Source organism: Pseudonaja textilis, chromosome 2 (genome assembly GCF_049901715.1).
Source record: "Pseudonaja textilis isolate UNSWEBS1 chromosome 2, rPseTex1.2, whole genome shotgun sequence".
Taxonomy (NCBI): Eukaryota; Metazoa; Chordata; class Lepidosauria; order Squamata; family Elapidae; genus Pseudonaja; species Pseudonaja textilis.
The window spans coordinates 58,133,750-58,160,370 of NC_141991.1; the positions used below are offsets into that span (position 1 = coordinate 58,133,750).

General features: G+C 37.6%; 1 protein-coding gene across 2 annotated transcripts in view; it reads right to left on the bottom strand.

Annotated features, from left to right (window-relative positions):
- Positions 1-26,621, bottom strand: part of STAB1 (stabilin 1) — a 147,660-nt gene that overhangs the window by 63,054 nt on the left and 57,985 nt on the right. For both annotated transcript variants that reach the window (XM_087923982.1, XM_087923983.1), the window contains exons 17-35: positions 26,003-26,083; positions 25,562-25,720; positions 22,641-22,703; positions 21,221-21,322; positions 19,796-19,882; positions 18,914-19,025; positions 18,202-18,385; positions 16,857-16,950; positions 14,447-14,605; positions 12,750-12,845; positions 12,253-12,348; positions 9,818-9,865; positions 8,982-9,112; positions 4,474-4,585; positions 3,401-3,478; positions 3,042-3,134; positions 2,122-2,229; positions 1,001-1,132; positions 488-616 (exon numbers count right to left, since the gene is read on the bottom strand). In XM_087923982.1, coding sequence (XP_087780108.1) covers positions 488-616; positions 1,001-1,132; positions 2,122-2,229; positions 3,042-3,134; positions 3,401-3,478; positions 4,474-4,585; positions 8,982-9,112; positions 9,818-9,865; positions 12,253-12,348; positions 12,750-12,845; positions 14,447-14,605; positions 16,857-16,950; positions 18,202-18,385; positions 18,914-19,025; positions 19,796-19,882; positions 21,221-21,322; positions 22,641-22,703; positions 25,562-25,720; positions 26,003-26,083 — 2,064 coding nt within the window. The remainder of the gene's footprint in view (positions 1-487; positions 617-1,000; positions 1,133-2,121; positions 2,230-3,041; positions 3,135-3,400; positions 3,479-4,473; positions 4,586-8,981; positions 9,113-9,817; positions 9,866-12,252; positions 12,349-12,749; positions 12,846-14,446; positions 14,606-16,856; positions 16,951-18,201; positions 18,386-18,913; positions 19,026-19,795; positions 19,883-21,220; positions 21,323-22,640; positions 22,704-25,561; positions 25,721-26,002; positions 26,084-26,621) is intronic.

Consider the following 26,621-nt stretch of genomic DNA (forward strand, 5'->3'; position numbering starts at 1 on the left):
GCAGGATGCATTAGGTCCATAAAATCATGACCATATTTGATTGTTTTTGTTAGGATAACTGCTGCTGTAAAAACAAAATGCTAACATTAAGTTTTGTCATTTTTACTACATTGATAAAATCCTCACCAGGGTCAGGTATACATTTTAAACTTTTTAATCTTAAATTATTCAGTTTTTAATGTTTTATTGTATTGATTAAATTGTACGTCACACAGAGTCCTTTTGTGAAGGAGATGGCTGATTAAGAAGTTTGATTGATAAATAAATAAATAAATAAATAAATAGAATGATATTAAATGTTGTTGAGGAAACCTAGTGATGCCAACTTAGTTGTTCCTGAAAGTTGCAAGATTTCAAATTTTAAGAAGAAAAAGAGTGTGCATATATTAGGTGGAGGGCTCAGACAATCAGTTTATCCATGTGTCATATAAGACAGTAGAAAACAACTAGTACTCATAATGAAGAAAGACAATCTCTAATACTTCACCTTTTGTACAGTGGTGGTATTGGTAGTGCAACGGTTTTTGTGAATCTGTAGAACTTGAGAAACCCCAATCAACATTCCATTTCTTGTTTCAACAAATGGACCATCCAAAAGGACTCTGTTTACATATGTCTGCAATTTTAAAAAAGGGATGCAAAATGAAGTATGATTCAAAGCACAATTATCCAAAGAACATTATAAAACCTCCTTCTGCCAATACAGCACCCTCAGTGGAAGCCAACCAAAACCAATGAACTTAACTGTTGGTTTTTAATCTCTGTGTATGTCAATTTACTAATCAGAACTCTGGTATCTTTCAATTTATGTTACAGAGGCCACTGAATAAATTTCAAATATACAATAAATAAAATATTTAAAACAAATACATAAAACATTTTAAAATTGCAGTCATAATATGCATCCAAATTTACTGTTTGAAAAGTATAGCTTTTGATACTTTAGATGTTCCTTGTTAAACCACACACTGTAAAAGTATAACTTGTAGCTCATTCTCACCTTATTGAGTCTATTAGAAAACATGAGCCAATTAGAGAATCCTAACATTGTGCTTCTGTGCACTCCATTCTTCAGGTCTTTCAAAAACAGCTTGTCACCCAATACAACATGATACTGCATGGTGTCATTATCCTGGAATCCACACAAAACCAAATAGTCAGAGACAAGTATTAGAATCAATAAAGTAACAGCAGGTGGAATAGAAACTTAAAGAGAAGATGCATAGTAATAAACCATTCCTCTTCAATTTATCCCTCCAAACATCTTGGTCACAATCTTCAGAAGAATCATTTTCTTTACATCTCTAATGGCTGAACTGCAGATTGGCCTTTAACAAGGCTGTTGCTTTGCCATACTCAACCACATCAAGTTCATCTGGATTCACAGAAAAAGTAGCAGAAGAAAAATATTTCCATTGCAACCCTCAGAGATAATAACATTCATATGTGAAGAGTTGTAGAACCTAGAAAAAAGTTCAGTGTGTTGCCAAACCAACTCATGAAGCAGAAATGCTAATTTAGTTTCATCGTTATAGTACATACTGATACCCAAAGGACACCAACCTAAAACCAAGTCCTTAAATGATATATAAAAGAGATACATTTTATTAAATAATAGTGAATAATGTATACATTTATAGTTATATCATTATTAAATTAACAGAGGTTTTCAATTATATTTACATTATATGATTACAACCATATCTCATTTTTCAGTGGAAAGCAATTGGAGATATACCAGAGTTTCCAGCATTTCTGTGCATATGGCAATTCAGAGTTAACCTGTGAATTGATTATCAGTCTCTTATACGTATGAGTCTTCTTGGGAACAGGAATTGTTGGCTATCATATGTGATGAGGTAGAAACCCCTTTTTAAAAATTAAATAAATGCCTTCCTCTAGGAGCTTTGGGATGCACGAAGCAGCCAACAACAGTTAATTCCAAAAGTGTTATCTCAAGACTGAATCCAAATTCTTATTTATTGATACGTTGTTTCCCACAAATCAAGAACTGTGCAATCATGTACATGTTGAATGAAAAATTAAATTTCATTGAGTTAGGGGAGCTTACCTCTACATGAATACAATTAGAACTATTTATTTAAAAAAGTAAACTCTTACCAGTTGTGTAATATTTGATGCTTGGCAATATTTCTCAATTGAATTATTCCCTGGGACAAAAATAGTATATTTTTCTGATGACTCAATTTCTCTCACCAACTGATATCTCTGAAAGTTTAAAAAACACCATTAGCAAGCTAATCAACTCAATGAGGATTGCAGTTGATAGCTAAACGAAAAATTCATATTAAGATTATTTTTAAATATAAGTTGGCCAATTCCTTACTGAGAAAATAGCAACAATGAATAATTAATATTAAGAATTCAGAATGAAAAAAATCACTACTGTTTGTATCAGCACCAAAGCTTTGGTTGCTTTGGATAGTAAGCTATTTTGGATACCAAGATGGATAGCAAGATAATATAAATGTAATAATAAATAATTTAATTTCTTCAATTATTTGATTCAGGGATGAATCCTTTGCATCCAGCTATTATAATGTGTGAATCAATGTATAAACTTAGTTTCTGTCTTCTACTGTATCGCCTACTAAGATAATCTTCCTCTAGCTCCTTGTAAGATAAAGAGCCATGGAAAGATTCATGCTTGGCATTACAAGACAAGATAGAAAGACCTGCACAAATGAAAGTATATGATATAATCGAGAGAGTAAAAGAATTGCATGGAAATGGGCTGGTCACATAGCAAGAAGAACTGATGGCAGGTGGATCAAGACAATCATAAAATGGATTCCACTTGACAAAAAGCATCCAAGAAAGGGATCTAAAACAAGATGGATCAGCGACATCAACAAGTATATTTAAAAACAATTTTAACATTGGCAAAAGGGACCATATTGGGACCATATTGCTTGGGATCATATTGGTTGGAAACATATGGAAGAGGCTTTCATCTTGCAATGGATAGACAATGGCTAAAATGATGATGAAGATTATGATCTTTCTGCTGAGGACTTTACCTCCAATAGCTCTTTAAACCTCCAGAAGGAGGGCACAGTGTTTAGTTGCTCCTGCAGACCAGGTGGGATCTTGACAGATGTTGGTAACAGAACCTGATCAAAGGAAAAGTGAAAAGAGAAAGACCAATTACCTGACTTTTTTTCATCTCATAGTTATAAATGGCAGTGTAAATAGGGTGCTATTGAGAGGAGAAAAATTAATTTTTAGAAGATTCTTCTCAATACTTGGGTGATATTGTTGCTTCTATTTAATGAAAGACCAATAAATGAGATACGCTTAGCTCATATCTCATAAATCCCCCTTCCCCCACTCAAACAACAGAAAAAGACAAAGATCCAAACCAAACTAATCAACCTACCTTGTTGATGATATAAATAGTGCTATTAATAGCAGGAATATCACCCACCACAATGCTGGCATTGTGAATAGTTATTTCCTGAAAATCAAATATATGCAGATATTAATTCTGAATTATTACTATTTTTTATTTAAGAAAATTTATATGGCCATCCAACTCACTCACAGTTATTCTGGGCAGCTTGCAACACTAAAACCAACCGAAAAAATAATAAAACAATACCCCCTCCCTCAGTGACAACAATTAAACAATCCATGGGATGGGCTCCATCCACTCTGGGGTCTCCAGACTCGGTGACAAAATGAGTCTTCAGAGCCTTGCAAAAGAGTGCCAAACATATCTCTGCAGGGATGATGTTCCACATGGAGAGAACTACCATGAAGAAGACTCTTCTTTTTTGTCCCCCTAGATCAGGGGTGTCAAACTCGCAGTGTCACGTTGTCATCAGGTGACGTATCACAACTTTTCCCCCTTTTGCTAAACTGGAGGTAGGCATGGCCAGCATGTGCTGGATCCAGCCCGCAGGCTGCGAGGTTGACACCCCTACCCTAGATGGATCTCCTTAAGGAAGGAGACTATAGCATTCACTGCCTCTCCACTCTGGTGGATCAAACAGATGAGTTCAGGAAAAAATGGACCTTCAAATTAGTCCCATTAGAATTAAAGTATGACTATTCCTATCACATTTATATCAAAACACTTTTGTGCTCTAATTGGGGTGCAGGGCTGATTGGGAAACCTTAATTTAGGATTGAATATATCTTTTCTAATCTGTCATCCTCTGAATTTGTCAAGCTGCAGTGGCTCTAATTATGGGCTATGTATTCCATCACAGGAGAACAGGATGGGAAAAGCTTATCAAAATGTTCCATTTTAACCTTGAGAGTTGCTACATGCCTTCGTACACACGCTATGATCAACATTTCCAAAATAAAAAACATGAGCCTGCAGATTCGCCTTGGTTCTACTTTCCTTAGGGCACCATTTCTTTAGTTGAAAAGTAGCATAGCACATCTCAATAATATCTCTCTAATTTTGCTATTGGAAATAATGTTTTTAACCTACAAGCTTACCTCATTATTCTTCTTTATTTCCCACTTGGCCTCTGGATTGAGAGTGGGGAGTTCTTGGCCAATATATTTCTTGAGTTGCTGAGTTGTGAAGGAACCCTGGAGGATATGAGACCTACAATAAGGATAAAAATCTTAACAAAACTACAATTTGCTGTTTAACAGCCAAGAGAACAGTTAGAGAGGAAAAAAAGCACTGTATCATTTAAATGTGTCAGAAGAGTCTATTAAAAAGGCAATTCATCAGCCATCTTATCTAGTCATCCAGGTTATGGTTGTCTCAAAGACAACCAAAAGCAATCAAAGATGCTTTTCAAAAGGCAACTTTGTTTTGCCTTTAAGACATTTTACTGTGATAGTGTAATCAAAACTGTTGTAAAGGGCTTTTTAAACTCACAAAAATAGGCAAAGTTTTGATCAACCTTGACTTTTTAAACTACACTTTGCAGGCAGCCTTGTTGGTGTGAGATTAGTTCAAAATTTAGAATGTATATTTTATTTTTCCTATTTATTCATTTTGTTTTGTCGATCGCTTACAAGATAATAGGTATAAGGATAAACCTAGTTATGAATACACGAAATGGGTACATATAAGAAAAATAAAAGAAACAATAGGACAGGGACAGTAGGCACATTGGTGCGCTTATGCACACCCCCTACAGACCTCTTAGAAAAGGGGTGAGGTCAATAGTAGACAGTAGTCTAAGTTTAAAGTTTTTGGAGAAGAAACCACAGAGTCAGGTAGAGTATTCCAGACATTGAATACTGTTGCTGAAGTCGTATTTCCTGCAATCAAGTTTGGTGCAGTTAACGTTGTGTTTGTATCTATTGTCTGCTCTTGTGTTGTTATGGTTGAAGCTGAAGTATTCATTTACAGGTAAGTCATTGCAATGTATGATTTTATACACTATATTTAGATCAGACCGAAGACGGCATAATTCAAGGTTTTCTAGGTCTAGAATTTCAAGTCTGGTGGCATAAAGTATTCTGCAACGAGTAGAGGAGTGAAGAACTCTTCTTGTGAAATATTTCTGGACTTTCTCAACTGTGCTAATATCAGATACGTAATGTGGGTTCCAGACTGATGAGCTATATTCGAGTATTGGTCTAGCAAATGCTTTGTATGCTCTAGTTAGTAGTGTGATATTACCAGAGAAAAAGCTATGTAGGATTAGGTTAACAACTCTTAATGTCTTTTTGGCTAAGTAGTTACAGTGGGCTCTAGCACTTAGATCATTAGAGATGAGTATTCCAAGGTCTTTTACAGAGCTTGGATCATCAACAAGGTCCTAACTATTCAGCTTGTATTTTATTTTCTGATTTTTTTGCCAATATGTAAGATAGAGCATTTATTTGTTGAGGTTTGAAGTTGCCGTTTGTTTGACCATTCTGATACATAGTCAAGATCTTTTTGAAGGGTAGCAGTATTGTCTGTGGTATTGAACAGCTTTACATCATCAGTGAAGAGAACGCAGTTGCTCTTCATATAATCACAGAGGTCATTTATGTAGAGTATGAAGAGAGTTGGTCCTAGAACACTGCCTTGTGGGACACCACTGTTGACAGGTACAGAATTTGATAGGGCGCTCCCAATTTTGTCCATTTGTTGTCTGTTTGAGAGGAATGCTTCTATCCAGTTATGTGGGTGTCCAGAGATATCATAAGATTTTAGTTTTAGGAGTAGTTTGTCATGTACCACTGAATCAAAGTTAGCACATGTTATCAATGCCTGCTAATAGCTGTGCTGTGTATAATTTATTTTTTGGATTATTTTTCATTTTTAAAAAATTACATCCTCACTAAAGAAGAAATAATTTTTCTTTCTGCCTTCAAAATAACTTCATCTCACAACTTTTCTTCAGTATGGACATTTAGTAATCCATGTCCTGAAAAATCCAATAGAGCCCAGAGAAAAGTTTTTGTTTGAACTGTTGTTTGCTGTTCATTTGATCCATAGAATTCCCTGATCCCAAGAGATTGCTTTAAGTTAGGGTATCTGATAACTGAACAGATAAAGGAGAACAGGAACAACTGGAAAGGAGGACAAATGGGAGGAAAAGTATCACACACACACACAATTTTAGTTTCTTGGCATCAGCACCAACAATTATAGTGAGAAACCGAAGATAAATAAATAGAGTCCTTGACTGAGCTTGATTATTTGCTTGAAGGCAATTCATTACTGGACAGTGCGTGAAGATGTTACCTAATTGGATAATAAAACATCTGCAAATGAACAATCTAGTTCAGAGACCACGAAGAATTCCACAGTTTAATTCCCAGCTATAGAATAGATATAATTCTTTATTGGCCAAGTGTAATTGGACACACAAGGAATTTGTCTTGGTGCATATGCTCTCAGTGTACATAAAAGAAATGATACGTTCATCAAGAGTCAAGAATCATAAGGTACAACACTTAATAATAGACATAGGGTACAATATGCAATCAAATCATACTAGGAAACAGTCAATTTAAAAAATTGTAAGGATACAAGCAACAAAGTTACAATCATACTGTCATAAGTGGGAAGGGATGGGTGAAAGGAAGGATGGGAGGATTAATAGTAATAGTAGTAATAGTAATGCAGACTTAGTAAATAGACAGTGTTGAGGGAATTATTTGTTTAGCAGAGTGATGGCGTTCAGGAAAAAACTGTTCTTGTGTCTAGTTGTTCTGTGTGCAGTGCTCTTTAGTGTTGTTTTGAGGGTACGTGTTGAAACAGTTTATGTCCAGGATGTGAGAGGTCAGTAAATATTTTCACAGCTCTCTTTTTGACTCGTGCAGTATACAGGTCCTCAATTGAAGGCAGGTTGGTAGTAATTGTATTTTCTGCAGTCCTAATTACTCTCTGAAGTCTGTGTCTGTCTAACTGGGTTGCAGAAGCCAACAATATATATATATTACTACATATATTCTCTTCTATTAAAGCAACAAGAACGCATACTTATATCTATGAACGTTTTCCAGCATCAGAAAGACTGTTTCTTTTTCTATGACCGAAATATGCTAGAGCTAATTACGAAGCAAAAGTCTTCAGCATGTAACTGATTAAGGTCTTGTCAATTTGAAGCAGCATGAAAATAGTTTTAATCAACTAATTGATGTCAGGGAGCTGAACTACAAGAAAGCATGAGCATGGCTGGCTCAGGAATTATGGGAGTTGAAGTCCACTAGTCATAAAAGATCTATGGTTCCCTATCCCTGATTTAGATTATATCTAAAGCTATGCCTGCCAGATGGAGGAAATGAGGGTAAAAAAGACTTGTCCTCCTTTGGTTAGATGACTAGTAACCTTAGAGATGTATTGTTGGGTGTGCCTGAACCTAATAAATGTTCTTATGTTCTCTAGTCCAAAGACAGAAATTCAGACATCTCCAATCACTCTCATTGTTACTGCTACCCAATCAGAAAATGTTAGAGGACATTCTAAAGATAAGGAAGTTAAACTGGATATTCTTATGCACTGATTTATATGTTTGCATTCCTATGCATTGGTAAAAGTGTGTTTGTGTCAACGTTCCAGCAAACCTCCATTCCAACCAATAACTCCGAGACAGACATCTCTCAAAGTTTCCTTTATTTGGATAGCCACTGGTACATCCGTGGAATCCTGAATCGGAAAGTTGCAGGCTTCCTTGCAAAAGTAAAACCTACAAATCCATCCCCATCCCTATCATCGCATCACATGGTCCGATCACCATCCATCCCAAAATAAATTTCCTTTTCACTATGTGTAACACTATGTGACCTTGAGACAGCAGAAGAATTTTATTTTGTCTAATGAGATATACTCAAATGAATTCCCCCCCTCCCACTTTCTCAAGGCTTAATTGTGGCAGTGTAGGATTAGTGAATCTCAATATGGTTTCCAAAGCTGACAGTTTATACATTGGTACCCATATTTCTTTTTTAAAAAAATATATAGATGGCATGCATATGGGTATACACATCTAGGTCAAGAAAAATGTTATGCCGAATTATGAATAAGAATATCTGAAAAGAGATGCACAAAGTATGTATTTCAGGTGTGTGCTATAAGCACAACACAAATAGATGAAACCACATTTTGTTAGGTGAAGTGCAGAGGTGCCCTGAAAGTTTTGTGTTCGTGTAAAAGGAAACTACTTCATATTGGAAGAGTCCATCTTCTTGCATTGCCTCCCCTGGAAAGACAAGTGTTTCAAATTGCAAAAATGTCTAATCCTACTAAGGTCACCTACCTCTTTAGATTATCACAGGTACCCTACTAAAGTATGTATTTCAGCCATCATTGAAAGCTGAAAAATCATTCATTCTTGGAAGCTGAAAAATCTGGTACTCAAAAACCTAGGTGGATGTACTGAAAACTGTGCTGCAAGGCCCATTGTAAAATCTTAGAAGCAACCCCATCATATGCCAAACCTGTCACCTGGCACAGATCAAACCTGAGTAGCTTTCACTAATCAAGAGAAAAATAGGTTTACTTAATTTATACTAGTTTTGATTCTGACAAAGATGGACAACAGTACCTGACAAGAGATGGTAGCATGTTGGACTCCAGCCAGAACTCTTTTTCATCCTTGCTCAAATTTTGGACAGCTTCTTTTTGTGGCACCAGAACAGTGATATTGGCTCCTCTGGGCATACTGAAGTGGGATTTCTTTTGATCAAAGAAAGACAACATGCACAGGCATTAATGCTAGTTACTTCTGTGTTTAGTTTAAAAGGCATGGAATTAAATATGCAGATCCACCACCAGCCTCTTCAATGAAACCACTCGAATCAGTGGAGTCTGATAAGATAGCTCAGAGTTCCAGCATTTTGTATTATGAAACTATTTTACTATACAAATCATTGTATGTAGACAATAAAGCAGTGTTAGCATCCTTTCTGATCCAAAGACTCATCTGCATGACCATCAAAAGATAGAGCAAGTTCATTTTCTTCAAGCAAAGGCCTCATTAAAATATGTGTATCTTCTGATCAGCAATAAACATATTTTTTAAAAAAATACAAAAGTAATTTTAGTTTTAAAGTTGCCCAGCAGATTGAAACATCAGTGTTTTGATTCTCTAAGCAACTTACCTAATTACAAAGGCTGAAATTCTTAATTTATAAATCAGTTGCAGTGAACAGCTTTTGAACAGATTTATACAAAGTTCTGATTAGAGAACCTTTTTTGTCAAAAACCTTAAAGACCATTTTTAAGATAAAACTCTTATTTTAAAATGTAAATAGATTTTTTTTCCTACTGATGGAACAGTATGCTAAAACTGTTTCATTTTTATTTCATTTTTATTTCATTTTTATTTCATTTCTTGTTTCAGAAATGTTAAAGTAGCACTCAGCAACAGGAAATCCTTACCTTAATCCACTGATAAAAAGTTGAAAAGTGGTAATACCTTACCAGCTCCTTCAAAAAGAAAAAACAACAAATGTATAAAGCATTATTCTAGGGGTCTTAAAGAAAAAAGACGATTGCTAAACAAGTTTAATTTAACCCTGGTTTGTTTATAAACTAAGGCAATGTGTCAATATAAAGGTAAGCAGACCACATTACAATTTTAATCCTACATGTAATCTAGGCAAAGGATGGTTAAATACTTGGGACCTTGCCTAGCAATCAATCCAAAAGATACTGATATTTTCCTACTATAACAGCAGAAACTATAATTATTCATATAAGCTACCCAGAGGCATTTGATAATAATATGACTGGCATATAGACTTAATAAACAAATAAATTTAATTGTCTTTATTTTAAATATTTATGGTTTGTTTACATTTTATATCAGAGTGTCCAATTTTATCAATTTTAAAACTTTTAACTCCCTATGGTTGGCTGCGGAATTCTGGGAGTCTTAAAATTGCCAAGGTTAGACACCTCTTCTTTATATTTTTCTTATTGGCACCCGTATCTTTAAAATAGCAGATTATAAAAGAACAAAACAGAGGGAGATTAATTCATTCATCCACCTATCCATCCAAACAGCTGGATAACATTCCACTTCCAATAATGCCAAGTCAGAAGAAAAGCCTTTCCACAGAAAGGCAGCCATAGGCTTTGCCTCATTATTGGACTTTTTAAGGCTGCTGGAAATGTGACAAATTGGCCAATTCACTCCGTTATTCATGTTTTCTTACAGGACTTCATTTTATTTCTGCTTTTTTATCATTATTAAGTACAGAGAAAATATCTCTATAGGGTTGCTAAGAGTTGACGTCAATTTAATGCCATATAATTGATCAAACATTTTACCATTCCTTATAGAATGTCTTTACCAAGGCAACTTAATGTAAAACAATAGCTTTCTTTTCTCTTCTGGTGCAAGCATAAACTCCTCTGAACATGGAAAGAGCATTTAGCTCTCAAGGCGGGGGCAGGGGGAGGTCACAGGTAAAGGAACTGGGGACATTGTCATATGGCAAAGCAACTATAGGAAAAGATAGTTTGGTTCTACTTTATGGTCCAAACCAGCAATCTTTGCCTGGATCTCTCTCAATTGGTTTAATGTCTAGTTTAATTAAAAGAAGGGCTGAGGGACAGGAGTTTTCCAATATTTAAAGGGCTGCCAGAAAGAACAAGGGGTCAACCTTTGTAGAAAAGCACCTGAAGGCAGAACGAGACACAATGGATGGAAACTAATCGAGGAGAGAACCAACCTAGAAATAAGGAGAAATTTCCTATCAGAGAGGATAATTAGCCTTGCTTCCAGAAGATGTGGGTACTCCAACACTGGAGGCTTTTAAGACAAGATTAGACAACATAATTAGTCTGTAATGTTATAGGATCTCCTGCTTCAGTAGAGGGTTGGACTAGTAGGTCCCTTCAAACTCTGTTATTTCTGCTTGCACTTAATCTGATTTTATTCTGCAGATATGGCTTGGATACATTTTTTTAGCATTATATTGACACAAAATAAGAAATCATTCTTGCAGAGTGAATGGACAGAAATGACCCCCCCAGCGGTGGGATTCAATTTTTTTTACTACCGGTTCTGTGGGTGTGGCTTGGTGAGTGTGGCAGGGGACGGAGACTGTAAAATCTCCAGTCAGAGGTGGCGTTTGCTGTTTCTCTGAACTAATCAAAATTTCCCCTACTGGTTCTCCAGAACTGGGCAGAACTTGCTGAATATCCACTTCTGATGACCTTTCTTTCTTTGCTTGTCTTATGGAGACCCTCTCCCCTTTTTCTTCCAAGAGTTGTCTTACTTCTAGTCTGGTTTAATGGACAAGAGATTGGACTAGACTAGAAGGAAGAAATTCAGGTTCCAATCCCCTCTTCAGCCATTGTATTTCAATTTCATAAAATAATATATTCAAACTATGGATTGGTTTAAGGTTCCTATCACTGTACTGCAGTGGGAAAAATCATTGTCTCTCACAAAGCTGGTCATTGTGGTTTCCGGTTTAGAATGGGAAATCTAGAAAGTACCAAATTTTTTCTTTTAAATAAGGAAGCTAAAGCAGAACAGTGCCTTTTTTTTTTTTTAATCTTAGAGAAATATTCCTTGGCATATTTTCTGCCTATACATGCTCTTTTGTGAACGGGAATGATAAGCAAAAAGCTGAGTTTGAAAAGCGAGATGCTGTTCTGTGCATAATCAGAGAAGTCACTTGAGGTTTATGTTGGTCCAGAATATTTGCGTTGTCTGAAAGATACTCCATCAAAGCGGTCTTTCCTAGCCTTATCAAAGTTGGCAGACACAGCCACTGCCATTGAGTTATGGTCCTTGCCTGATATAAATGCTGTCACTTTACTGCCCCCACCTGAAAGAGAATGGAAATGCATCTTTTTACCTTCATCACATCACCGTAACATTGAATTCCATCTCCTATATATCCATCGGAGCAACGGCAATTTTTTTCCCCGGTATTGAGAATCTCGCATACAGCCTGATGAGTTTAAAAAAAAAAAAAAGATAATTCTCAGCAATAAGAAAATAAAGTAAAGAAAATAGGTGAAACTCAATATCACCTAGAGACCTAATGCAGTATATCTGGTTCCGAGTGGTATGAGCTCCAGCGTGATGTGCCGTCCATAAAACCTTTGGTATGGCCCCCAGAGAATATCCAAATATTGTTGCTACATTGCAAATTTTAATAGGACTGATGACAACTATTCAGCGCATGTCTAGAGAATAATCAAAGTAGGTTCCCCAATTCTATGCCTTGTGTATTATTGAATGATTTGTGTCACCCCACTTATTGTGGCTGTTATCCAGGGGAGCTAGAGGGCAACTCATCTGAAATGTATTAAACCAGGAAGATTGTCCTAGATTATTTCCATGTCTTACCAGTTCATGGCAGCCCCCGTTGTCCATCATACAAGGGTCAATTTTATCACAGACATAACCATCACCTTCATAGCCTTTCTTGCACATGCAGCTGCTCTGAAAATTGAAACAGTAGGGACATTAGTTCCTATACAATAGTATAAGTTTTCTAAGAAAAAGAAAACAACAACAACCTTTCATTTTCACCTTTGTTTAATAATTTATAGAAATGTAGGAAAACATTAAAATCTGTTACTATGGAGATTCTCAGTCATCCAGGTCATGGTTGTTCCAAAGGTGCTTTTTCAAGAGGCAACTGGACTTTCTGGTTTTTCTTTGAAGACATTTCTCAGAGCTGAAGAAACTTCATGGATGAGAAGCAAAACGTCTTCAAAGAAAAACCAGAAAGTCCAGTTGCCTCTTGAAAAAGCACCTTTGGGTCTGTTACTAATATGTTTTTAACTTGAAATTTGAAGCCAGCCTAAATAGAAACTTTCTGGGTTTTTCATGTGCAAAACTAGATAATGGTTGGAAGACAGAAGTCCTCCATCTGTTCTGAATTACAACTTCTAACCTCCTTTCCTATGGATGTCAATAATAACAATAGTTCTATCTGAGGATAATCCTCCTCAAGACAGAAGGGGATTTGGGGATCTCGGAGTCATCTGCATTCATTGAGACCAGCACAACCTTTGTTCAGAATCAGTCCCTGAAGCTTTGAGTCCTCTCCCAGGACTCTGAATCAGTGCAATCATCTACCTAGGCAAACTTTGGTGACAGCAGTAGCATCAGATAGAATATTGGAAAGCTACAAGAACCAACATTCTTCCTTTGTAATCAAGTCTACCTTTGAATCGACATAAATATGGCCCTACAAGCCAGGATAACTTTTCAGCTGAGTCAGGCATAATAAGCACCACATGAGTTAAAACCAACATAGTATTCCTTGATTGTCTTGCAGTTGCATCAGGTTTAACTAGAACCAGCATGTGTCATACTCTAGTGTTAAACTCCCTAACTGAAACTAGCCGCTTGTCAGAAACAGTGTTTTGCTTCTTGTGGGCTTATGCAGTTGATCATTCCCATAACTTAAACCCAGACAGACATGTGTACTGTATTGTCTCTGAGCTGCCTACTTGTAGGGAGTGTCAAATTTTTCAACTTTCAATTTCCAAACATTAGAGGCGCTCAAAAGTTGTGACATGCCTTGTGGGTTGTAAAGATATTTTGGTTACTTTAATATAATTTAGATGTGCTGGATAAGTAACTACATAAATATCCTAACCATTTAACATTTTGTTTGTTTCACTAGGCCATCGACTTTGTCCTCTTCTGTTTGCTTTTTGGGAATCTTAACCTAGATTTTCACGACTGTAGTTTTTAACTTATTATTTGACTTATACTTCTACATTTTTTGTGGCCATGAATAATCCTTTGGGGGAATTAGTCAAAACAAGTCTTTTCCTGGAATTGTGCAATAGAGGACCATAATGTGATCCTGGGAAAAGGCCAGGATTCTTAAAGGAGTTACAAATTCTCACTTTTATTGTTCCATTCAATGCAATTCAATAGAGGTTGAAAAAGTTAAATTCTGTGGCCTGCAGCCACTTTAAATATTTGATGCTATCATATAAAAAGCACAAACCTCATCATTATTTAACAAACCCAAGAGCCATAGATCCTTTTTAACAAGACAGCATGGAATAACAATACTGTACCTGTCCAGGGCCAATGTAATTACAATCAGCATTGATGTGGCAGCCTCCTCTGGTTTCTGTTACACAATTGTCTATGGCAACACAAGCTTTTCCATCCCCAGTCCAACCCCGGATACACTGACAGCTGACTCTGCCAGGACCCGTACTGGTACATGTAGCCTGGCAAAAAATGGACCAAGAAGATGAGAAGGAGAGAAGGGCTTTTGTTCACTTTCCATTTAAGCTATTCTTGTTTGTGCCATCTTGATTCTAAGCCATCTTAACAAAACCCTGTGCAAGCTGAGGCATGTTGGCAACAACTTGTAAGTGATTTGTTTTGCTATCACATCATTTCATTGGATAATTCCCTGTTATGTTTCAAGAAAGCACTTTCATAACTATGGGCAGGTGTTTGAGGATAATTCTATATGTATGAGTGTGTCTGCGTGCATTCAAATATATATCTCACGTGCACAGACTTAAATGTTATATATGTATATAACATTTGTATATGTTATACACAGACAGATACATAGTAAAAATAATCAACATGCAGATACAAAGCAAGCAGCTCAAATGCAGTTATCTTGTTCTACAGTACACTCTACAAGGTTCTTAACCTCCATTTACCTACAGTGCTGAACCAGCAAAATGGTTAAGATTTTAGCTTAGCACAGTAAAAAGTTGCAGTTTGAACCTTGGTAGAAACTGTACTAAAAGAAGAAGGAGAAGAAGGTTGGACTATCTGAGAGCTGGAAGTGAAAGCTGAGAGCTGGAAGTTTTTTTTAGCACATATCTTTTCTTGATTAGATTGTTTTCCTATCTCAGCTTTAAAAAAAAAAAAAAGTTTGGGACTTCCTGTTTTAGGAATTTTCCAGTCACTTGACTGGACAAGTTTCACTTCCAGCTCTCAGATAGTCCAACTTTCTTCTCCTTCTTCTTTTAGTACAAAAGAATTGGACTGCAGCCTCCAGTTTGGATGAAAATTAGAATTGCTCTTATATGCAGTTTTAATTACGGGGGGTTTATCAGGGGTGGGATTCAATATTTTTAACAACCAGTTCTGTAGGCTTGGCTTAGTTGGTGGGCATGGCTTGGTGGTCATGTGCCTGGGTGGACATGGCTTGGTGGTCATGTTTTTGGCTGGGCATGGCCAACTCAATATCACTCACATTGAGGTACCATCTCCTTGCCTGGCCTCTCATGACTGTGGGGATGCTGCAACAGTCGTAAGTATGAAAAATGGTCATAAGTCACTTTTTTCAGTGCCATTGTAACTTTGAATGGTCACTCCACACAAGCAAAGTACCAGCAAAGGAGGGTTAAAAGACTCCAGAGAGGTTCCTGAGACAGGAAGTCTAGTCCTGTCAAGAATGGATTAAGGGTTAACAGGGAGGCAGTTTCTGTAAGCAACACCAGAATGTTTCCTTCCTGCCTTCCTTACAGGATTAGGCCAGTAATTTCTTCTAACAACCAGTTCTCCAAACTGCTTAAAATGTTAACAACCGGTTCTAGCGAATAGGTGTGAACTGGTAGAATCCCACCCCTGGTGTTTATACTAAAGTTTATTCTAAAGACACATGAATCACCCCACAAAAAAGGTGCTTTGAATTATCATTCCACTAATGGACAATCCTGAATAGAATTTGCACCTCACACGGCATCTGCCGGGGCTATCTGTATAAATGGGGCCAAGTATCCTCCCCTCAGTTTTGACAGTCCCAATTCCACACCAAACTGTAGATCACATTGTGATGGGCTGTAAGCTGAGGGCATATACCAGTCCAATATCTAAGTTTTTTTTTAATATTAATGAAGCTGTGCTTCAATGGTACAATGCCCTAGACCAATGATGGTTAACCTTTTGCCGAAACTGGAGTACATGTACGCACTGGAGTGCATGCACGCACTGGAGTGCACCTGCGCTGCACTGGAGCACCAGAAGCCAGAAGAGAGCAGTTGGCCAGTGCGTATGTGCAATGCAGCCAGTGGCACTTCTGGGTTTCATTGTGTGCATGTGCATCAAACAGCTGGTCAGGCACACATGCACACCAGCCAGCTTCTCTCTTCCAGGTTCTGTTGCATGCATGCCCGCCAGCCGCTGCTCTTCACACTGGCTGGTGTGTATGCATGTGATGGAACCCAGAAGAGAGCAACTGGCTTTGTGCACATGTGTGCTGGACCAACTGTCCAATGCACATGCACATGTGCCATAGGTTCACCATACAGACCTAGACATTGATATTTCAACATAGATCTTTTTAATATTTATATTCTATTATGTTTTAGATGAAATCTTAATATATATTGCTAGTCCATGTATGATATGCCATACGCTAAACAACAAACAAATAATACTAAGGTAACTTTTATCCGGATTATTCCAAAAGATGATTTAGGTTAGTAAACAAGAAAATATTGACCCACTTACATTATCTGAACATCCTCCCCTTCCTGGCTTACTACAGGCATCAATGGGCTTGCAGGAAAATCCATTCCCTTCATACCCATCAAGACAGACGCAGCTAGAAGACAGGCAGAGAGCAGCTAATGAAATCTGGGGTGCCTACGAATCGCATACTCACACAAGTTAAATAATTCTAATTTATGACACTTAAGCCATGACATCATCATGTGAATGGTGTCACTTGGAACATATTATATCATTTGCATATTACATTACATTTGCATAATGACATCATTGTGCAAATGCTATATATTGTAGCAGAATTTGGTCAATTGCATACAAATATCCAGTAAATTGACATTTCACCATAGTTTCTATAATGTCTGGAATCATCCAGACTTCAGATAGTCCTCGACGTATGACAATTGAACCCAAAATTTCTGTTGCTATGTGAGACAGCTGTTAAATGAGTTTTGCCCCATTTTATGACTTTCTTGCCATAGTTGCTAAGTGAATCACTGCCATTGTTAAGTTAGTAATACAGTTGTTAAGTGAATCTGACTTCCACATTGACTTGGCTTGTCAGAAGATTGCAAAAGGTGATCATGCCCACTGGTTGGTGACCACTGCACTGAACTATGTTTATTAAAACACAACTAGATGGGTTCATATGATATTCCAAATTAAAAGCAATAAAGGATACTAAGATAGGGATATCAAAGCAATAGGTGTTCTCTTTGATCCAAGCAACAGTGTCTTCTCTTTCTCTCATCTAAAAGCCATTCACAAAACTGTTTTTATGTCAAGGGAGAAATTCAATAAAGGTGGGCAATCTTAAGGACTTCTACTGTAGAGGAAAATCCTATTGAATTCATAGTATCATGCTCCAAAGTAGGATGCTTAGCAACATCCAAATAGAATTAATACCCTGTTCTGTTGTATTTCCCATTTTTAGTGAGGTTGCTTTTCAAAGGATAGAAGGATGGACAATGTTACATTTTCATGCCTTTATGTTTCCATACACTTCTTTTAGTCAAAAGGGAGGATATGAGCCGTGGTGGCGCAGTGAGTAGAGTGCAGTACTGCAGACTATTTCTGTTGACTGCCAGCTGCCTGCAATTTGGCAGTTCGATCCTCACCAACTCAAGGTTGACTCAGCCTTCCCTCCTTCCAAGGTGGGTAAATGAGGACCCTGATTGTTGGAAGCAATATGTTGACTCTGTAAACTGCTGAGAGAGGGCTGTAAAGCACTGTAAAGCAGTATATAAGTCTAAGTGCTATTGGTATTGCTATTTCAGGTGTGATTTATGCCTTTCCCCATCAAACTGAGTAAGGAATCTGATCCCAGATTCCCCCTGTGAGGACTTACTTCACAGTGTCATTCACAGTACAGGTTGCATGGACATGGCAATTCAGAGTGGAACCAGCAGATTCACAAGTATGAGAGTGTACGTCACAGAATTCCCCGGTGTAGCCATCCTTACACGTCCCTGTCTGGCACACACCCTTGCTTCCTGGTCTGTTGTCACAAATTCCATGGATGCAGCTGCAATCTTCCATTGTGAATAGAGAAGAAAGAGAAAAGTTAACCATTTAAATTATAATTGCGGGATTTCTTCAATACCTTTAACGACATTTAATCCATATGATGGCTTGGGGTTCCCTTCCCGCTTTGTTGTGCTGACCGGAAAAGATGGAGGATTAGTGTAGACTAAGATATTGTATAAAAATAGGTCATTTCTAGTCATTAGGGGCGGGGATGGTGGCGGCAAGTTCAACTGATGAATCAGAATAGAACTGGAAGGGACCTTGGAGGTCTTCTAGTCCTACCCTCCCTGCTCATTCAGGAGACCCTATAGGTTTCACAAAGTTACTTAATTGTACATTATTATTTCATATTATTTTTACTTCCAGGCAAAGGAAGCTTGTGGCATCTTTTCCTTTTCTCTCAGAATAAATTCACTAGGCTTGGGTATTATGCCCCTGGAGGTAGAAAGGAGGATGCTATTTCTAGCTCTGCTTTAGGCAACAAAATATCACCACTTGTCTCAGTGCCTTCCTGCCTGATTTGCGTCTCAGACCTTCAGTGCAGTTCTCCCCGTGCTTGTTTGGGTTTGAGCAGATGTGGCAGGCAATTCCTTTGAAGCCATCGTAGCAGTTGCATTGGCCATTTCCATGTATACCATCATTACACTGGGGGAAAAAAACAAATCCCAACGTGATGTTACAGGAGATAGTTTGCTCTTTCTCTCAGCTTACTACAAGACCATCCTCCTGGCCTAGTGAAGTCTCACTTATAAATGTCTACATACCCTTAATGTAGCCATATACTGTATATATGCATTTAAATTTTTTTGGTGGGGAGGGGTTGCAGTAGTGACGTTTGTTCTCAGTCAATTATTTTCTTCCCTGATCTTTGCAAAGCAAAACAGCATGGATCTGCAAGTTTCTTGCAACCATTTCCCTAACGTTGTTGCTTAATACATGGCTAAGAATTCTGTGCCACTTTATTGAGTTCTAGGCTGCTGGGTAAGATCAAGGAAGCAGAATAGCAATAGCACTTATATACTGCTTCACAGAGCTTTACAGCCCTCTTTAAGCAGAATCTGCCTATTGCCCCCAACAATCTGGGTTCTCATTTTACCAACTTCAGAAGAATGGAAGGCTGAGTCAAGAAGCTACACAGATTTTAGAAAAGCATCTTTAAGGCTTGTCTGTGATAAATACAGTCTCCTGGAATAAGAAACCAATAAGAATATAATAAGAATTTCTTAGCCCTGTTTACAGTGAGTTCATCAAGATGGAGTCTTCTGGAACGCTTTAAAATGCTTCTTTCAGATTTTTTGTCAGCTGGTAAAGTTCTATGAGATAAGCTGTTAACTGACTCATCCATTCATCTCTTGATTGTTTATATCTATGCTATCATTTATTATTTTCCCACCTCCCATCTCTCATGCACTTACACTTCCTCTGTTGTAGCATGGATTGCTATATCCACCAGGACATGGGGTACAGGAAAGACCGAAAAACCCTTTGCAGCATCCAGGTTTCTTTTAAATAAATACACAACAGCAAAAAAAAAAGTGTTCAATGTGCCATTCTTCTTCTGTTATCAAGGTATAGCTACACTCTCCCCTCACCCCTTCACCTGAGAGAACAACTTAAGGGAAGTGCCAAAGGTGCCTTTTCAAGAGACAACTGGACTCTCTCTATTTTTCCTTGAAGATGTTTCACTCCTCATCCAAGTAGCTTCATCAGTTGTGGGAGCATGGTTTTGCAGATAGAAGGATTAGTTCTGATGGGATGGGTGGGGGGAATGGAAGGGTTAAATTCCTTTGCAGTCATCTTGTCATTAGCACTCTCTCTGAGAGTCATTGAAGCCACTTGGCTTATCTGTTCCCTCAGGGTCACCTGAAACCAAGCGTGGAACCTTTTTGGGGACTGCTGAAAGGACTCTGTTGTAGACAGGAGATAGATGATGTCTTATCCCATGAATAAGAAATATGATCCTCCCATCCCCACCATCCTGTCAGGACTAATCCTTCTACCACCACCCCCATCCTGCCAAAATGGGTGAAGATTTTTGGATGAGTAGTGATACTCCTTCAAGGAAAAACAAAGAAAGTCAGTTGCCTTTTGAAAAAGCACCTATGAGACAACCATGACCAGGATGACTGAGAATCTCCACAGACTTTCAGTTCAAGGGAAGACAAATATTGGTTTTTGCCTTTCTTTATTTTTCCTTAATAAAGAAGCCAGATCCTTTATCAAGACTGATTATGTAACAAAGTGATATTTTACCTGGGCAGGGAGGAGAACAAGTAAATGTTGACTGTTGATCCAGAATCACCCTCTAGTACTCTCTAAAATCTTTGAACTAACCTCTGGCAAAATGCAAGGCAGCTATCCCAAATTCTTTGACAATACCTCATATGTACCATGTGGCCAAAATGGTGGTTGTGATGGTACGACTGAAACTCTGCCCTTTTTCACTGGGCAATGCACACACTGCGGACACCCCTGATCTCTGGAGGTAAAGAGAGGGGAACTTCCTTTTGCTATTTCTTGTATGAATATACATGATGTGTGTATGAGAGAGGAAGTGTGAGTGTGTGTGCATTTATGCTGAGGCTTGAATCTTTATATATCCAAAACAACTTCATCCATACAAAATAGGAAGAGGTGAACAAACCGGGGGGCGGGGGGGGGGTTTCAATGTTTGTATAAGAATTTAAAAATAGTTAATTTTTAATTATATTGCAAACCGGTCACAAATGGTAAATAAGAAAGCATCCAAGTTTAGAAAAGGAATCTGTTGAATAAATTTTGGAATGAGGGAAACATGGCATTTCATAATAAATGTTCCCTGCTGGATACCTTACACTTACCACTTCCTTCACAGTGCAGTATCTCCGACAGCCCTTCTTCAGAACATTCAAACCAAGTGGATCATGGGTATAAACACACTCGTTTGAAATAGTCTTGTCTTCCTTTGGAAGCAAAACAAATTACAATTAAAAAAGCATGTTTTATATATGTTCCATATTTTTTACATATGTTCCATGTCCTTTTGCCAGCCAATAAATGTCCAAAGAGAGGCAAAGCAATAAGAAGAGCTACAAACAGGAAAAGCAGTTTCCTCTCTGACAGACAAGAGCAATTATGCTTTTCAAGATAGCACTCTTGTTCACCTCACAAAGAGAAAGAACAAGGAAGACACAACAGAAATCGTGTTGCTGGCAAGGTTTTTTTCCCCCTTCTTTTTGGATTAGGAGCCAACACATCACAAGGCAGTCATTTATTCTGGATAGAGATGGGGAAGAAGGCAATTTTAGAGAACTTTAGAGAATTCCATTGTAAGTTCACTTATTTCAGCAGAACAATATTATAGAACAACAGAGGTTTCAACATAATTTTGTATTCTGCTTTTTAAATACACAATTTCAGAAAACCTTGCGTGAAAATTCTTTCTCTTTTTTTTCTTTTTAAGTAAGGAACATTTCAAGGAATAACTGGGGCTTGTTCCAAAGAACTGGAATATCTAGAATGAAAGCAGCAATCAAGTCACTGTTAACAGTGTTCCATAAAACAGTATTTTGCACATACAATGACTTTAAGAAATATGCATTTGCAGTTTCCACAAGCCTACAAATTTGTGTGGTTGTTCTAATGTAAATCATCTTTGACACTATTGAAGTACAACCTGCACTATAACATGGCTGTACATTTTAAAGTCCTTGGAAATCACTATTGTCTCAATTGCTGTAATCAACCCGCTGTTCCCATACCGACAGAAAAGCTAGAACAGCACTTGCAAGAGGATTGAAATGTAACGGCTAAACATGAAGCAACTAAAGGCAGTTCAAATAATTGGAGTCCTTCCAGTTGACGCCAGCCAAAGCCGACCTTTTCAAGCCTGTATTAATTTGACCTCAAAGATGCCAATGCAGGTTGAGTGCTGATTCTTCCCTGTACTGATTTTGATCAACTTTTTATTTCCTTCCTGGCTTGTTTATATAATGCTGGGTATCTGACGAGCGTATGACTGCTGTCTAGAATTACATTTGAAAGGCTGACTTTACCAAAGGTATCAGAATCTGCAATGTTTGAAAGGTTGCATATAGAAGTCATGATAGCTAATATTCATGCTATTCATTAGCATTGCATATTCATGCTATCCAATAGCATTGAATATTCATGCTTTTTATTAGCATTATTATTAGCATTAATGTTTCCAATGAATGGGTCACAAAATACAATTGCCCTTGCACAGTTTAATCTCCATACAGAAAAATCAGGGCCGGTTACCATAATTTGGCTCCCAGGAGGACAAGCACTGCTATTTAAGAGCTCACAATCCACACAAGAACCCTGTAATAAAAGCCAAAGATAAGAAACAATTAATTGATTAACAGACTTTTTAAAAATGTTGCATTGCTAAACTTATAGCTGCCCTCAAAGCTGCCAGATTGAAGAAAGATACTCTGACTGCAGATTATGCACGGGCAAAATGTATTTAAAACAGAATCGCATGATCATCTATTCTCCTCCCACACTGAACATAAAGATAATGTAGACTGATATGTTATTGCATGGACACCTTCATTGTTCTGCTCAGTGATAAATCCGTTAAAAATCTTCCATGATCACACAGAAAACAAGCATCTAAGAAGAAGTTAAAATATGGTGCACTCAGGAATTTTATTGAGTTCCTGTGTTTTCTGACCTGTACATGCTTTATTACAAGACTACATTACACCATCAGTGTTAGTCTGGTAATAAAACATCTGCAGGAAAACAACCTACAGAATACACCAAGAACTCAACAGGTTAACCTCAGCTACATAGATTCTCTAGTATTGGAAGGAATTTTATTTCTGGTATTTTTCAGCTGTTTTAACTGACTTTTTAATTTAAATTTAATTAATTTAATTTAATTTTAAAAACCACTGGTTGCTGGGAGATGAGAAATATGAATATCAAGTCATTACCTGCTTTGCTGGATAAATTGAATGCATTGTAGCCTTAGAAGATTTAAGAGAGCAACTCAGTAGACCAGCAACTCAGGAACACTTAGCACTTCATTCTAGCTCCTAAAGAGCTTGCAACAAGAAAACTTGAACATTTTATTATGTCTATAGAGGGACATGTTGCTTCCTCAGATCTGCCTGATTGTGGACCAGTCACCTCGACAATTTAGGGAAAAACTGTTTGACCCTCTTTCCTCAGGGCTACAATTATGAGGAAAATAATATCTGCCAAATGTTTTCTTGCTCTGAGCTAAAGATTGCTCCTGAATTCTTTGAGGATAACATACATTCTCTCTGTTTATCCCCATCTTACCTCCTTCTACTTCCTCTCTGGGAAGAATACAATCAAGATAAAGTGAGGTACTAATACCACTCCATAAAGCCTTAGTAAGACCACACCTAGAATATTGCATCCAGTTTTGGTCACCACACTATAAAAAGATGTTGAGACTCTGGAAAGAGTACAGAGAAAAGCAACAAAGATGATTATGGGACTGGAGGCTAAAACATATGAAGAATGGATGTAGGAACTGGGCATAGCTAGCCTAGTGAAGAGAAGGACCAAAGGAAACACGATAACAATGTTCCAATATTTGAGGGGCTGCCACAGAGAGGAGGGGGGTGGTGTCAAACTATTTTCCAAAGCACTTGAAGGCCAGACAAGGAACAATGGATGGAAACTAATCAAGGAAAAATTCAAGCTAGAAATTAAAAGAAATTTTCTGACAGCGAGAGCAATCAACCAACGGAACAGCTTGCCTTCAGAAGTTGTGGGAGCTTCATCACTTGAAGCTTTCAAGAAGAGACTGGAATGCCATCTGTCAGAAATGGCACAGGGTCTCTTGCTTGGGCGGGGGTTGGACTAGATGATCTACCAGGTCCCTTCCAACACTGTTAATCTGTTAAATCCTACAATGCTTAATGAGTGGCCTAGCAGTAAGTTGTACTGTGCAAAAATTTGTCCTCTGGGTTCCTGAAAGATTTCTCCCTGTACAAATGTTTTTCTTCTAATACCTCATTCCCCAGGAACTTTAAATTTCTTTTGAGATGTTGAGTTCAAAAGGGCAGAAGGGGCTGCCACTGTGGTGCTTTTTAGTACCCTCCTCTCCATTGCTCTGCAGTTATCACTGCTTCCAGATTTGGGGGTGGGGGAGTTCTTCTTTTGAGGTCTTCCTCTGTGATTTTATTTGAAACTTGGGAAGCCTGGGGACTCTCCGTATCACTGGAGAAATGATATTTTGGTTTCAATTTCATTGCTTTTTCTCTTTCTCACTCTCACTTTTTGTTATTTTATTATTTTCTTTTTCTCTCTCTGTACTATTAAAGAAAGAAAGAAAAAAATCCTGTTCAAAACAGCCCTAAAACCAGTGAAGAACTTTGGCTCCATTCTGCTTCATCCGTCTGAATTTTACTAAATGTTTTCCTTTGTGGAAAAGGGAAATTGGACTTTTCAAACAGGACAAATATCTGACAAATGCAGAGGAAATATTCAGCACGACATTATAGCAAAAACAGAAGCCATTTATTTTCTAGTACACTTACAAGTATTCTAATACAATTTTGCCATATTTCTTTCCGCTGCTTAAAATCGCACTAAGCATCTTAAAGATTATACTCTCCTTTCATAGCTTGTAGGTAACATAAGTGAGAACTGGTCCAATAATTTATTTTAAATGAATACATCTGTCCTGTAGTATCCATGGGAGCAACTGCAACAGGCCCTATGTAAGATCAAGATTTAGAAGCCTGATTGCTTCTCTGTATTGGCAACAGGAAGCAGATGTTTTCAGAAAGGTGCTGAATCCACATCAGGCTAACTTGCCGAGGCTGAGTCAACAGGAAAGGCTAGTTCTGACAGGAAATGCAATATAGTAGCCTCTGAAGAGCCAAATTGCTTTTGAGGTTAAAAATAGTCTAGGAATATTATGTATAGAGACAAACATTCATTATCTTTTAGACTTGGGGTAAAGGGAGAAAATGCATGGGGAAAGAGTTGAATTTGCAGGAAACATACACGGAGAAAATGGCTATTGGAATTGGACTGGTGGGTCCACAAGTCACCATCTCACACCCAACAAACAAACTGGGTTTGTCTTGAGAGAATGTAGCCTTTTCTCATCACCCCCGATCTTTCCATCTAATGCATGGGAAAAACTTATACAAGAGAAAGAACAGATTGGTTAAACATCCTTGGTTTACCTTCACAACTTTATAATTTTCTTCAATACACTTCTTCGGCAGAATTGGGAGTATTGATGGAGGAATCAAGATACCATCCAAAGTATGAATAATACCATTTGAGGCCAATATATCCCGTTTGTTTATCGGAACCTTGGAATTACCCAACAGGATCCTTCCCTGGAGTAAGAAAATAAAAAGCATTTGCTCACTGCATTGCCAAAAGCCTTTGAAATATATCTGTGCAAGGTAGACCCTGTCAAAGTGTTGGGATAACTGCTTTTGCAGTAGAAAAACGAAAAATATTTCCTCAATAGTGGAGAGAGCTATACATAAAAAGAATTTGAACATAAACCTGCTAGCTACTGTCCGTGCAATGTAGTCAGAATCATGGGCAACTTCTCCAGTCCCCCGTCAGACAGGATACTAATATTCTAGGAATTTCAATGTAATAGTACTTACATCGTTACTGATCTCAACTGCCAGCAGCTGATTTGCCATGGTCAGAATATATGGCACCATTATTAGTCTTTCTACATAGACCTGGAAAAGATTTATTCAGATATTTATTTGATTTATATAGCTGTCCATCTCACATACAATTAACATTCTCAGGTGTTCAGGTCTTGGATCAATATGTTCAGTTCATGAGCCACTTTCATTAGAGTCAGGGAAATGCTTGGGTTGCTGGCTGCTTTCTCACTGGAGGTTCATCTGGATGAAGTTTTTCTGATGGAGTCACAACCCGTTGATCCAAACAAGACTCCACCCATGGTCATGTGTCGTCTCTTAGACATTGACTGAAATTACGTCTCATTGGCAACAATGCAATTACTTAAGAATAAATATGGAGAGGGTCCAATTATAATCCTGAACTGAAAATTACAAGATACAGGAGACAATTTCAGGAGACAATCCGGTATTGCCTATATAAGACACATTAAATGGTCTGAGAACAGCTAATGTAAACTAATCTAGTTTACCAATGGACATGAGAAGTTTCTGCCTGGGAGAATGTTTTAAGATTAAGATCATCATCATCATCATTGTAGCCACGTTGTCCATCCTCTGCAGTATGAAG